At 43.3% G+C, this 15,707-nt stretch overlaps 1 protein-coding gene across 1 annotated transcript; it reads left to right on the top strand.

The window, feature by feature from the left end:
• Nucleotides 1–5: 5 nt before the first annotated feature.
• On the top strand, nt 6–15,701 carry FAM199X (family with sequence similarity 199, X-linked; the record flags this gene model as incomplete). The annotated part of the gene is made up of 6 exons (XM_025215009.1): nt 6–178; nt 4,288–4,507; nt 7,949–8,098; nt 8,402–8,563; nt 11,699–11,959; nt 13,427–15,701. Coding segments are annotated over 6 exons (1,137 nt in total), but the record flags the coding sequence as incomplete, so codon positions are not given.
• Nucleotides 15,702–15,707: the final 6 nt, after the last annotated feature.

Below are 15,707 nucleotides of genomic sequence, written 5' to 3' on the forward strand. Positions count from 1 at the left end.
GGGATAGCGCCGCCGCCATGACCGAGGAGCTGTACGAGAAGTTCCTGGCGCCGGACGAGCCCTGCCCGCGCGGCGGTCTCAGTCTGAGCGAGGAGGGCTGCCTGGACGGTAGCGACTTCGGCTGCCAGCTCTCGTCCTGCCACCGCACCGACCCGCTGCGCCGCTTCCACTCGTGCAGGTACCGCCCGCCCGACCCGCGTGGATGGGCCCGGCCGGGCTGAACCACCGCTGCGGGAAGGAGGGGGGTGCGCTCGATTGGACAGAACCATTGCAGTATGTGGGGGGGCGACGGTGGTCACTGCATGGCCGGGTTGAACCATTGCAGCGCCGGGGGACTGGGGTATGGTCGCGTCTGCATTGAACCATGGGCGGGAAGGAGGGGGGTGCGCTCGATTGGACAGAACCATTGCAGTATGTGGGGGGGCGACGGTGGTCACTGCATGGCCGGGTTGAACCATTGCAGCGCCGGGGGACTGGGGTATGGTCGCGTCTGCATTGAACCATGGCAGTGTCTGGGGGGCCGGGCCCGGGTTGGACCCTTGCAGTGTTCGGGGGGCCGGGTTGGACCATTGCAGTGTAGGGGGTGAAGGGGCAATGGAGGCCGCCCTGTAGGGAGGCAGTCGCTTGAGCTGCTCTTGCTCCTTGCACAGGTGTGAGCCTTCAAGGGGGCACTGACTGGGGGGGGTGTCGCTGGTGTCTCAGGGTGGAGGAGATGGGCAAGGCGGGGGGATGCCCCCTTACAGCCCTGTTCAGTACCATGCACAGGTAGAGCACAAGCCTTCCTGAACCCAGGTCCTGGCATGACAGTGTGGTCCAGGACCAGGGTGTGGGGGATCCCCAGTCCCGTGTACCCGAGAGCCTCGTTGTGCACTTCTGCATGGACGTGGCGCTCCGCCTGCCACCTCCCATCAGGAGACCCGCAGGCCCCACGCGCGACTCCAAACTAGCTGCGATGGTTCTAACGTTAAAAGCTGCAAAAGAGTGTCCTGTCTCGTCCCGTCGTCCGTCCATTGTCCTGTCGCGTGTGTCGCCCCCCCCCTCCCGCCCACCTGTGCAAGAAAGTATCTAATTCCCTTTGTTGACAAGGGTTTTTCCTGTAAAAGTGGCAAACGCTTTGTAAATGCCTTCAGGCTAAGGCAACATTTGGTTGGAATTACATTAAAATAAGTTAACTCGGTAGCTAATACTGGAAAGCTGACACGCTAGCAACATAAGTATTTGCAAATGCGATGCGTTGCTCGGTGGGAATTCATTTACTTCTTTGCCATTCCCTGGCTCTTTATTACTATAAAAAGAAATGTGATGCGAGCAGAAGGAGTTTTGTGTATTTCTGATCAATGCATGCATGAATTTGGACAAACTAAAAACTTATTTTAAGCTCTTGATGGATCTCTCTCCTTCTGATGTACCTATCGCTTTCTGAGCTTTTTCAACTCAGCGTGTTTTTAGCTTTCCTCACCCAGTTAATTAGTCATTATTGAGTTAGAGCGTCACATCTTCAGGCTACTAGTGTGTAGCTTGTCTTGATTTAATGAAACCACTTTATGCTTAGCATTGTTCCCTGGGTGTGCTGCTCATTATCCCTGTTGTCTACTAGGGCCGTGTATCTGAATTTCAAGTAATCATCACGTGACACCCTTTTTTTTTATGCTGCAGGTGCTCTGCTTTGGCAAGCAAACACCTTCTGAATTCCTTTCTTGTCTTCATCCAGTTTTTTGAGTACTGTATTTCATGGTGTACAAGTCTGTGCTGTATATAAGTTGACCCCATTTTCCTGTTAAAAAAAGTTAGTTTTTTTGTAAATCTGGTGTATAAGTTGACCCCACCACTCTGCTGCCACTTGCTGGTCCTGCTCCGTGCCCTGGGGCTGCTGGCAGCGGGCTGCTTGCTCCTGCTGCTCTGCACCCTGGGACTGCTGGTAGCCGGTGGCCGTGCCGTGGCTCCTGCGCTGTCAGGCAGTGGCTCCACTCCTCTGGCCAAGTTCTACTTGTGGGGCAGCCACTGGGCCATGGGTAAGTGTCCCCAGGCTAGACTTGACAGGCACAGGGATTGGGCGCCCAGACTGGCTCCAGGGTGTTGGGCATGGGTGGAAGGGGAGGCAGCAGCTTGGCTTCAGTCAGTGCCAGGGAAGCCCCTAGATGCCAGTATGCCGCCTCCCCGTGGGTTGGGTGCAGCAAAGCATCAGCGCGGGGTCCGGATTTGTGTTGAGATGGTGTATAAGTTGAGGTGGAAATTTAAGGGTAAATATTTTGGCATCGAACTTTGACTTGTACACCGTGAAATATGGTACATGGAGTGTGCACATGGGAAACAGTTGCAGTGCTTTCACAAGGCAGCCCTTTCCTGTAAGAAATGGCACATTCAGTGTTGTTTAGGCAGCCTGTTTCCACACAGGTTAACTCAGTAATGAGGACTATCCCTGGAACTTGGAGATCAACTCCAGTGCAGTGGTTACTGGTACTTTCAAACGTTATTCATCCCTCGCTTCGACCAGATGCAGCAACACACAGTACAGAGAAATAATGCGTTTCAATAGTAATCTGGACCTTCCCATCCACAGAGACCTTCCAGATCTCCCAACTCGTCACATGATTTCAGGAAAACCTTTTTGGACATGAACCAAGCACCTCCTATACCACAACACTGAAGAACCTTGGAGGAAAGCTTGGGCAGAAAACACTTTCCCAAATAAACACCTTATTTCTGACCCAACAATGCAACCGCTGGGCTTCAGCCTTCCACAGAGCATGTGGACAACCCTTAATAGGATACGCATCGGACATGGCTGGTGTGGTACCTGATGTGCATGTGGCACTTAAAAATCTCACCTGGCTATGGCTGTGGAAACCCTGACCAAACCATGGAGCACATAACATCCTGCCCCAGATACAAGTGTGAGGGTGACATCCATGAGTCACATTTGCTTTCCAGCAAGGCATTAGTCTGGCTGGAGAATTTGGAATTAAAACTGTGACAACAGCTCTTTCTCCTAAAGCCATATGAAAGAAAGAAAGAAAGATTTCCACACCTAACGATGTGAGAGAGACTTGGCTGGACCTGGAGTAGTGGTGTGGAGGGGGCATGGAGTGGGGCCGGACCCGGAGTAGTGGTGTGGAGGGTGCATGGAGCGGGGCTGGACCCGGAGTAGTGGCCGGGAGGGGGCGTGGAGTGGCTGTGGGCGGGAGAGGGGTGGAGCGGGACCCCCTCCCCTCCCCTCCCGGTCATTCTTGATGGACAATTTGCTAGTATTAAATAAATGTTTCTCAGATGTTTCCTCCTCACCTATCCATTGAAAGTCTTGGTTTTACATGGCCTCCAAACATGAGAATTACTTGCTGATAGGGCTGTGTGAAATTTCGGCAGCCGTTTCGTTTTGGAGGTGTTTTGGGCTGTTTTGGTGCCCAAAACACCGAATCCGAAGCGAATTGGAAGGCTCTGAAATGTTTTGGGAATGTTTCGGAGAATTTTGGAGTTTTAGAGCTGGGCTTGCAGGGAAACAAAAACTAAGAAGGAGGGGGGAAGGACTGCTCTGATATTGACATCTAGCTCCCAGTTCGATTCCCCCGCTCTCTGATTGTTTCCCCAGCTCTTCCCAGGGGGCGTGGGCCCCTGATCTGCGTGCAGGGTTTCAGCAGGCTGGGGCCAGCAGCAGCTGCGTGGCACAACCTGCACCGAGACTGCGTTGCCGCTGCTGGCCCCAGCATGCAGCAGCAGCCTGCTGAAACCCAGCACACAGATCCGGGGGCTCGTGCCTCCCGGGAAGAGCTAGGGGAATGATCGGAGAGCTGGGGAATCCCTGCCACGAAACCTGGCTCTGCAGGGAGCAGAGATCTGCGCCGGAGTCTCCTGCACGCCCTGCGCAGCCCCATGTTGCCGTGCTTTTAACTACTATATTAAGCAAATGTAATGTGAGACTTGCAAGCTAAACCTCATCTAGTATCCTAGTGTCCTTGTCTTTAATTCTGCTCATCAAACTCCTTATGTATGTTTAAAAATACAAACAATAAATGGTAAAATTTTAAAAGTACATTTTGATTGGAAATCTGATTGAAACATCAGGACGCAAGTCTTCAGGACATGTACAAATTACATCTGACTTTTTTGTCTGTGTGTTCGTTCTTGACTCTTCCTTGATTGTGAATGCAGCTTGAACTAACTTCTTTTAGCAAAACCGGTGTGTAATGGATACAGATATAGGTATTTAATGTGTATTTTTGAAGGGCAAAGTGTTTTTTTAGGGGAAAACTGTGCAAGAGCTGCCATTGATTTGTTTAGCATGTTTTGCAGGTGGAACTTGACTTCTTGTGGAACAAGTGTTGCCAGCTCTGAATGCAGCGAAGAGCTCTTTTCATCTGTGTCAGCTGGTGACCAGGATGACTGCTACTCTCTACTGGATGATCAGGAGTTCACGTCTTTTGATCTGTTCCCAGAAGGTAGTGTGTGCAGTGACGTCTCCTCTTCTATTAGCACATACTGGGATTGGTCAGACAGTGAGTTTGAATGGCAGGTAAGCTACTTTTATGGTTGACAAAACAGTTCTGACTCAAGAAGTGACTGTTGAGGTTCTTTGATAGATAATGAATGCCAAGGATACGTTTTTGGGAATCTCATTATAAAAGAAATGTTCCAGTTGGACTATTTGATTGCAGAGTTCTCGCTTAGACTCTTGATGGCTAAAATGCCTAGTCAGCTTTCTGTACAGAGCTGTTAGATATTATGGTGATATTTGGTTTTAGCCATCTTTAGGTGTGTTGCAGTCAGGAAGGTAGAATATCTGGTGCTGTATTTGACACACTGATGGAACCTGGTGATAAATGTTGGACCTGTCAGGATCAGTGCATTGAATGTTGGCTCTTCCACTGGAATTGAGCTAGCATTTGGGTGTAGGTTGAATGTCCCTGGGTTTTCTATTTGCCTTCTGTTGTTTTAGGTTCTTGGGACTCAGACCATCTCTGTTTTCTATAATCCCAAACTAGGAAGAATGTGAAAGCAGGATTTGTGCTACTTTTATACCATCCCCCCTGTCTATTATATGCAATCTGATGGGACCTTTACAGTGTGTGGTTTGCTTTGCATGTTGCGTGTCATCTTAGGTACATATGTATTAACATTCATTCCATTATAAAGTTATTTAAAATTGAAATTTATAGAGCATGCTATTCTTCTGTAGGTGTATTCATCAATTTAAAACGTTATATTCCTCCTTCAGCTGCCACAAGGAGTGGTTGTGTCATACTCTGCAGTACCATAAAAATATACAGTCTGTTCCAAATGTGATAAAAATGTAAACACTCTAAATTAGGAATATGATAGATATTGTGCTGCATTGAAACTGCAGGTGACCATATGTATTTACAGTAGCATTGGCTAAAATTAGCTCCATCTTTTTTCCCCATTGCTTTAGAATTCAGATATCTGATTATAACCCCTCTACAAAGTAAGTTTTCTAGTGCAGCTTATAGAAATACCCCAAATTATTCTGATGACTCAGTTCTTCACTGAGTTGTGAAATGTTAATTGCATGGAAAACAGTGGGATTATAATTTTAGAAAGAAGCAGTTTCCTAGTAATTTGATTAGCTAACAGGGTTTCTTTTGATTAATGGCTAGAAAAATTTTATAAGCATTTGTTAGTAGAGACATACTTGACTGGACTTGTAGAGCTTTGGAGAAGATTTTTTCATTATTGTTACAGCCTTATACAGCAAATTCTGAGAGTGAGTAATTCAGCCGTCACATTTTAAGTAGAGGTGCAATTGGAAATTACGTGTCAGTGGTTGTATAAATGAAGCTAGTTAAAATTCTGCTGTTACTCACAGGAAAAAAATTATAGCAGTGTAATTCAGTTGTCTTGTATAGTTACTGAGTAGGGTACAATTAAATGAGAAACCTATCTAGAAATGAACTTTCTCAAAACATGCTTGCATTCAGAAGAGAAAACTTAGATTTTATTTAGTAGTGGAAAATATTCACCAGAAAGTAATTATCTGTATGCTTCACATGCTGACGTGTTATTAACACATGAACCTGTGAAGCCAAAATCTAATTAGTAAACTCATTAATAATTTCAACCAATGTCAGAAACGTTTCTAAAATGATTTTACAAGTGTGTGTTGCTTCCCTTTAGGGATGTACGTGGTAGCCGGGTTGGTCTGAGACCAAAAGAAATGCAAAACTCTAAAACTCTTGGTTCAGAGATGATATCTTTTATTACACCAACTAAGAAATCACAAAAAAAATTATATAAGAAAGAACTTGCAAAAAATTACCTTAGTTGGTCTAATAAAAGGTATCATCTCTGAACCAAGAGTTTTAGAGTTTTGCATTGCTGCCCTTTAGGCATTCAGGTGCCTTATTTTATGAAGCAGTGGGGTTGGAGTTTTGTTATAATAGTAACTGGACTGTTTCCCCTACTTCTTAATATTATGTGTGGTTTTTGTTTTTTAGTTTTGTTTAAGTATTGCACTGCCTGGTAGCATATTTAAACTCTGACTGTAGTGGAATTGTGGAAGGAGTAAGTTTTAGAGGCTTTGGGACTCCCCTATGATGGAAAGTTTAGCTAAATTGGCTGGCATTGAGCATTAAATCACATGATGGCAGAGAGCAGTTAAGTTTCAGGTGATTAATGCTACCCTGAATGGCATTTAGAAGCGAGTAGCAGAGGCCATGATTCGTGCTGTTTCTTATGCTTACCGATGGCTGTAGTTTAGGGGTGGGCAAAATGCGGGTCGCGGGCTGGTTGGAGCCCAGCAGGCCATTCTATGTGGCCTGTGGGGCCCCTAAAAAATTTAGAAAATTAGTATTTATCTGCTCCTGGCTGCCTGGCATGCGGCCCTCGATGACTTGCCAAAACTCGGTAAGCGGCCTTCCACTCAAAATAATTGCCTGCCTCTGCTCCTAGTTGCTTTTCAAGGGTAGTCCCAATTATTGCATGGTGCACTGATCTAGTCTGGGGGTTGCAAGAGGTGGATCACCATGGTAGAGAGGCCTTATGGGCAGCCATAAATGGGGGAAAAAAATGGAAGGCTGGCCATTTATATTAGGAATCTCTACAAAAAAAATAAGCTCCATGAAGAAAATCCTGTTGTGTCCTGAAAGGCTCGTGATGAGGCATGCCCACCTGAAAGCTGTCATTAGTGGAGGGCATCCTTAGGATTGGGATGAGTCTTGCAGGGCTTCCCTGTGAAAACAGAGGCACAGAGAGAGGTTGGCCAGTAATTATTGGCAGCGGCTTGATTAGATGCTGCTGGAGTACAGCTGGCACTGTGGCTTCGTGAAGAGGAGCTTTAATAATAGCCTTCATCAGTAAAGGGCCAAAGCTCTTATTAGAGCCTATAAGAATTCATTAGCTTTGTGACAATAATCCAGCGTTTTGCAGTTGGCTGTCCCCCCTGTAAAACCTCACGGGGTGAAATTGGATGGGTTTCTATCAGGGATGGGAATTTGTGTTTGGAACCAGCTGCTCTGGTACTGCTCCAGAGTGCTGGCTGAACCAGCTTGTAGCTCATTTTGTTAAGCTATATAAATAGCCAGTTCTCTCACATTTGAAGGAGTTTTCCAATACAAGTAAGGCATATTCACTTTGTGGTTCCTAATGCTGGCTGTTCTTATTGGATGATGCTCTAATAGAAAACATGCTGGTCTGTGTAAATGGGTAGGGAGTAGTGACATGCGGCATAATTCTGCTATTTCCCTGAATGCAACTGAAAAAATAAAAAACATCAATTAGGGTAGCAACACAAGTTGAGTTTGCTGGACTTGGGTGCTGCACATGGTTCATGGGATGAAATTATGCACTTTGGGATTGTAAATAATTACAAGGCAGTTAGTTTGCATCTATTGAGAGATTAAACTCTGCCTATTCAACCTCATGTTCTGCACTGAGTTTACTACTCCTACCTAGCATTGTTTGAAGTTTTGTTCTCTTTCTTTGTTTGCATACCTACAAGTTGCCTGGCAGCGACATTACAAGTGGGAGTGATGTACTTTCCGATGTCATACCTAGTATTCCCAGCTCTCCCTGTCTGCTTCCAAAAAAGAAAAACAAGCACAGGAACCTTGATGAACTCCCATGGAGTGCAATGACAAATGATGAACAGGTAAGACTTACTTTGCTCTGTTTCTGAGACCCACAGCGGCCATATAGAAGACTTGAGGCTTAACAAAATTGCCAGTTAAGAAAAGCTTTGTGTGTTACAGCTAATGTATTTAAAATTCTGTGGGGTAGTGACTCCAGAGAGGTGAAGGCCTCATTTATTACATCTGGAGAAGGCTAATTTTCATTTTGAATTTTTTTCTGTGATTTATATTTGGCTACATTGAGTAAAGAATCCAAGTGTGCAACATTTGAGAGTATTTCTTTGGTCTCAGAAAATACTGGTTTTGTTTTTGTTTGTCTTTAGGTTGAATATATTGAATACCTGAGTCGGAAAGTCAGTACCGAAATGGGTCTACGAGAGCAACTTGATATCATTAAAATCATTGATCCCACTGCTCAGATTTCACCAACAGATAGTGAGTTTATTATTGAACTTAACTGTCTTACAGATGAAAAACTGAAACAGGTAGGTTAACATTTTTATTTTTATTTTTTGTTCTTCGTTGTTTTCTTCTTGATTCTGAGTTACCCCTTGCCTCGTGGTATGCGGGGCATGTTGCTTCATATCTTGGAAAATCATGTATGGGGTTGCGACCAATATTTTCCCATCAGCTTTGGCTATTTTCTTTGTAAGTTTAATGCTTAAGGCTTATATGGAAGGCATTGAAAACACATGAATGAGAGAGCAGGGGTATGATAGTATTGGCATATAATACTAAACATTTTTAAACAAAATATCCGCTGAGTAATTTTCAAGGCTTCAGCCTTATTCCTGCAAATGCTTACTCAAGAGCATAACTTCATTTGCATAAGTAATTCTAAGCACTGTAATTATTCCTGTGATTAAACTCATCATCCGCATGTATCTTCATAGTGTAGCCTTAATTTACATGCAAAAACTAAATTAAGCTGTACTAAAAAACTCAAAGAAAATATTGAGTAATATTTGATTATGGGAGAGAGTAATTCACCCTTTTACTTATCTGTTATTTAGACTTGTTCATATGAAATCCAAATAGATTTCTTGTAAGAGGTGATGTAATTCCTCTAATCTGATGGATTTCTAACTAAACCTATTTTAGGGAAAAATTTTGCAGGGATTTTATTAGAAGTTTTTGAATTCAGTAATGTGAAGGGGGAAATACAATAGTGTAATGAAAAATGTTGCCCTATTACAATTAAATTGGGAAGCAAACCATAAATTGTGAAATGAGTGTATAACATAAGTAGTCATTTTTCCTGATGTTGTTGTTGTTGTTGTTGTTTGTTTATGTAAATTCCAAGCGTTACTTTGATTGCATATAGCAGTGGTTACCAATCTGTGGTACAGGTACCCCCAGTGGCACGCAGACAACCTGTCAGTGGTACACGTTAACAGATTTATTATAATTTATGTGACAAAAATTTGTTGGTGGGACATAAGGTTGAACTGAGAAATTTGCTGGTGGTACTTAAGGTTGTATCATTTTAAATTGGTGGTGTGCAGTTTGTCAGAGTTTGGGAACCGCTGGCATATAGAAAGATGCAATGCAGAGGCCAACAGGGTAGCATGCTTTGGATTTCTTCCCTTTCCTTATTAACTTTTACAGCTGCTTAGAGGAGGGGGTGCTAAGGCAGTCAAGAATCATCATGACGTTCAGATTGCCTCAAAGGTTTTCAGGATGCAACAAGGAGGAAACAAGCCAGCTGTCTCATGGCGGCTGGCCTTCCTGACTGTATAACTGTGCTCAGTCTGAAGTAATGGCTGCTTCAAGGCTTAGAAGAAATATTGAACATGTAACCATTCAAAGTATATGACAGATTATTTTAGTTTGGTCAAACTAGAGCCGAGGCGGACAATTACTTCGGGCGAAGGGCTTCTTACCGAGTTTTGACAAACCGTTGAGGGCTGCAGTTCCCTTTCTGGTGCAGAAAAGCAGGAACAGCCCCATGGTCCCAGGCCAGAAGCCTCTGTTAGGCAGGGGTTTCTGGTTGGGGGGCCAGGGCTGGGCAGACCTTGCTGCTGGGTCCTGCCACTAGCTTTCTCTGGGTCCTACTGCCCCTGGCTCCTGTCATCTTTGACAGGCAGCTAGAAGCAAATAAATATTAATTTTCTAATTTTGTTAGGGGCCCCGTGGGCCAGATATAGAATGGCCTGGTGGGCCGGATCTGGCCCCCAGGTCGTATTTTGCCCACCCCTGAACTAGAGGAAGAAGATGCTGCCAGACAGACTTATTGATGTCATTGTCCCTTTGCTTGAAATGCCATCAGCCTTTTCTTTTAATGGTACGGCAAACAACGCAGTACTCTATGCTGGGTCAACCTATACCATACAGGTTTAACAGTCTGGTGCTGAGCCGTGTAACACGCTGCATGCCCTCCCTTGATTGTGCTTGTTCAGTTCCGCTCCATTCTTTCTACTACAAGGCCTTCATAGATTTTGAGCCCCTTCAGTATTTCAAAACATTTGATACACTTTAGTTCTAACCTAAAATAGTTAAATACCCATTTTTCTGATTGTTATTACTACGGGTATATCTGTAACCTAATCCATTTATAGACTTTGGTTAAAAAGCAGTTGGGTTGAAGTCTTTGTATTATTGGCAGCCCTTCCTTTTTTGGTGTTAACTTTTTTTGATTTTTAAGAGCTTTCTACTACGTCATATTTAAATGCTTTCCTCTTTTTAGTTAATGTTCATATAAAAAATTTCCATATAATTAGGGAGGGAATTGCTTTTCTTAAGAAAACTAAAATTAAGTGTTAGCAGTATAGACCGGTTGTTCATTTAACCATCCTTAGTTTAGCTTTTCTGGGATCTTAGTAATTAATAGCAGATGAAATGTATAAGATTATCCATTGAGAAGGCAGGGCAGAGTGGCACCTCATAGACTGACTAATTCAGAGGCAGAAGCTTACTTTGTCGGATGCTGTGAATATGTACCTACTTCTTGGTTTTGTGGATTTTGAAAAAACCATGAAATTGGGCATTGCTTGTGAAATCTGGAAAAAAAAAAAGGACTAAAAAATAAACTGCTGGCTCTGCAGTTGGCGCCAATGGTGCTTGTGGCGGCTACAGCTCAGTCTCGCAGCCTGTGGAGGGAGCGGCTATTGCAGTGGGGGTGGGCACCGCTGATTGGCTGAGAGGACTGTCCATTGTGCAGCCCTGCCCCTTGGTCAGTCAGTGGCAAGGGGTGGGGCCCCATGACAGTCTTCTCTGCCAATCAGTGGAGAGGGTGAGGTTGCACAACAGCCTTCTCAGCCAATCGGTGGCAAGGGGCGGGGCTGCATGCCAGACAGCCCTCTCTGCCAATCAGCAGTGAGGGGTGGGCTAATCATGAAAAGGCAGTGAAATCAGCTCTGCAGAAATCCATTTTGCTTGCTATGCCTTGGGTCGATCCTTAGCTCTGAATGAGTTGTACAGCATTTATTCATAGCATCTGATTAAGCTGTTACCCCTGAAAGCTTGTGCCTCTCTGAATCAGCTAAGTCTCTATGGTGCCACTTTGCCCTGACTTCAGACTAACATGACCGCCTGCCTACCCCTCATTCCTTGAGTATGATTTCTCAAGGAAACGCAGTCCCACCATTCCTTCCTTACTTTGACTGCTTCTTTTTTTGAAGGTGAGAAACTATATCAAGGAACATGGTCCTCGCCAGCGGTCAGCAAGGGAAAGCTGGAAGAGAAGCAGCTACAGTTCTGCGAGTACCAGTGGGGTGAGTGGTGCAAGCGCCAGCAGCAGCAGTGCCAGCATGGTCAGCTCAGCAAGCAGCAGCAGTTCTAGCGCCGGCAACTCTGCTTCAAACTCCAGCGCCAACATGAGTCGGGCCCATAGTGACAGTAACTTATCCACGAGCGCGGCAGAAAGAATCCGGGATTCGAAAGTAAGTCTCAGATCTTGCGCACACGTGTTCTGGTCTTTTCTGTGAAGCGATTGTGGTATTTGTATGGAAAGAGGGTGTCAGGCATCGTGGCACCTGTGGAAAATACTTGGCTGAGTTGAAATGGGCAGTGCCCGTGACATGACAAGAAAGAGCGAAAGGTTGTGCTTATTTGTTTCATCGTCAGCTATTTGACAAGAGAGTATTTTAATGTGCACCTGTGGCAGGTCTTATCTACTTTGGCCGCTTAAGGTTATTTGAATAAGGTAAGTATTCATAAGAGCATATGTATGCGCACATGTATGGGCACACACGCACGCATCTGGTTTTGTAAATCTCTGCCATCTTCAAATACATACACATTTTACATATGTGTACATATATTTAGCTTGTTCAATAATATATATATAACTAAAATTGGCTTTATTTTTTAAGGGCAAAAATGTGCTTCTTTTTGGAAAGTCATCTTCCGGGGTGTGATCCTTGAATATCGAAGAATATCCCAATCTTTGTGACAAATAGAATTTCTATCTGATTTTTTGCATTTTCTTTTAAAGTGTTTTTCCAACACGTTTCCTGTAGAGATATTGCTGCCTACTAAGCAGTCTCACTGTTGTTAGAAGCTGAGAAATGATTCTGTAAAAGCAGTATTGAGACCACTGCTTTCTCTCTAGTTTCAGTTTCAGATGTGATAGGTTCATAAGTGCAATTATGCGTGTGTGTGGGCAGGGGGGAGGGTTCATTTTTCCAGCTCAGCAAATCCAATTGGGTCTTTGAATCAAACTGGGATTTTTGCTTTCTCACGATTTCCTGCCTGTAATAAAGGTCTTCAAGTCTGATTGTTTCAACTTGCAAGCTTGCTTTATGAGACTGAACGTATTTAACCGATACTTAGGAAGTAGTCCTGATACTGCATGGTGCTGAACTAGATACAGTTCTATTCCATTTTGGTGGCATTGGCTCTGCATGGCTACAAAACCAGGAGACTTAGGGTAATGTTGTCACTAAAGCAGGCAAGTAAAGTTTTGAATAAATGTACAGAATGGAAGTGTGTGGGAGTCATTTTTGTAGTCACTTGTCGAAGTAGAATCTAATGTATAGGTAACGTACATTTACTAGAATCCTATACTAAAGTTGCTCACATTTGCTGTTTTAAAACTGTTTTTTTAATAAGCCACAGACTCAAACTGGCTGGATTCACTTTTCATTGTAATGAAGCTGGAAGACATTGTTCCCCCTCTCTCAAAGTGAAGGCAGAGGAGGGAGATTCAGTTTAAAAGGAGAGTTGATTTTGATTCAGGCTACTCACCTCTACTTTTCTACGTGGTCTTTTGGTTTGACCAACCTGCTTATTTTATTTGCTCTTCCCATGTGATACTATATAAAAGAGATGCTACATAAAACTGTGCTTTTCATGAATTCCAGTAGCTGCGCAAGAACTCATTTTGTCATTTGTCTTTATTTTGACAGAAACGTTCTAAACAACGAAAGCTACAGCAAAAGGCTTTACGCAAGAGACAGCTGAAAGAGCAGAGACAGGCTCGTAAGGAAAGACTGAGTGGATTGTTCCTCAATGAGGAAGTGCTCTCTTTAAAAGTGACTGAGGAGGACCATGAGGGAGATGTGGATGTTTTAATGTGACGGGGGTGAATTTATCAGTGTTCTTTCTAAGCATTAAATGTTTTATCAATATTGTTTACATCCATTTCCTGACCAAAATTTTGATTAGTGATGAGTTAATAATATACACAGAATGCTCTATCAGGTGCAATTCTGATAATTTGAACGCTTAAAACTTTGAGTGATTTGGCTTCTTCAGGCTAACTTTGCAATTGAGGTTTCAGTGACTTTAACAAGCTGCTAAAAATATATTGTCTTTTTAAAACAGCCACTGAATTAGACTCTTACATTACTTTGCTCTCAAGTAGGTTCCTCTGTTGATAGGGTTCACATTTATTTGAAGACACTGATACCTAAAGGCAAACTTCAAGGTGGACAAAACCTTCTTGTTCTGGCAATCTCCTGTTTTATCTTACTCTGTGTCTTCCCTTACTTTTTCAAGTAGGAAGGGTATTTTGCGTGGAAAGAGGATCTTTTTTTCTGAGAATACTCTGCTTTGGCTTCACTCCATACAAAATTGGAATACTGTATGCAATGTACATTTATATATTTTTAGCAATGATGGTTGTGATTTAAAAATTATGACGTCATGGGGACAGTAAGCAGGAACACGCTTCTAACCAACAAGGACCTATCATGCAAATGTCGCCGATATCAACGTAGAAGCAGTCCGTTTCAGAAGTGGTGGCTCTTTAAGTATTCAAACTTAGGCTATAAACAGTTACCTTGCGGCTTAACATTTTATTAGTTGTTTTTTTTTAATTCCTTTGGTAGTCTGATGGCGCTACTAATGGTTACTCAGTGTATCCCAGTCTTGTTCTTAAAAGGAAAAAAAGCCAAAAAATAAATGTCTTCATGTATTAGGTGTACTAATATTTTCCGTTCAGTTGTGTAGGGCATCTTTTATAACCTTCAGAAATGTTACTTGTAGCAGAACTATGAACAAGTGATATGTAAACTTGTTGGTTTTTTCTTCAGCCAGAACTAGACTTAGAATATCTTTGGCTGCTGGCAAAAGAACCCAATTAATGCAGTTTTGCATTTTAACTAAATGTTGACAGTTTATTTTTTCTGTCTTGCAGGATAGTTTTAAGGTAATGGAACATCCTTAATGCCATTGCTGATTTCTCTTGGAGACCGGCTTGAGCAGAAGTAAAAACAATGTTACTGTCTTACTGTTTTGACAATCTATAAAATGAGTTCTGACTTCATTATGGGAATATTTGTTGTAGGACTGGTATTTTTGTTTTGTATTCAGTTGTTACTAGTTCATATGAATGCAGCTACGAGAGGTGAAAGGGGGCTAGAATTGCTGGTTCTGAATTCGGAAAGGTGACTTCTCTGAATATGTTGGTGCTTCATGAATTTTCTTTAGAGAACCTCTCACTTCGATTTGACAACCAAATTCTTTACCTCTGATGTGGACCCAGAAAACAAGACTGAAGGAGAGGGCTCAGTGCCCCCTGTTACGAACGCACACGAGTAATGTTGTATATGTGAGTAGCCCCATAAATTCAGGGGCATAAAGTGCATCGAGGACAGGGTCCTAAATTAGTTCTGACAGTAGGGACACTATTGTTTGACTTAATTTTCCCATAAGGCTCAGTGGGCTAGCAAAACTAAGTTTGGGAGAAGTCATTTGGGAACGAAGTACATAAGCAATAATGTTGCACTTGAGCTCACCCATCAGTGGAAGCCAAAAGTAAGAAGTTATGCCTGTTGGAGAGCTGCCTGCTACAGCATCTGTGGAAGTATTTAAGTGACATAAGCATATTACTGCCCTGACTACAAATCATGGAACGTGGGGGCACCTGCGAGTTCTTGCAAAATGCATCCGAGATCTGAAATGTTTGCTAAGTGTGCTTATTCCTTAAGTGTTATGCAGTGTCATAGGAAAGGGCCTCAATAAGAGGCCCAGAGCCAAAACTATTTGATATGAAATCTTCTGTTCCTTTAAGTCTTCAAAAATTGGAGTCAGTTGTGATTACTCACTGTTTCCAGTGGCAATGAGAACTTTGTGTAACCTTAATTGTATTTATCATTCATATACTGGCTAGTTTATTTCTCTCTCATCATTCAAGTACCCTGGTCCCTTATGACAGTTGGGAGGCTATTTCTTGGTTACTCTCCC

Source organism: Alligator sinensis, unplaced genomic scaffold (assembly GCF_000455745.1).
Source record: "Alligator sinensis unplaced genomic scaffold, ASM45574v1 scaffold1388_1, whole genome shotgun sequence".
Lineage (NCBI taxonomy): Eukaryota > Metazoa > Chordata > Crocodylia > Alligatoridae > Alligator > Alligator sinensis.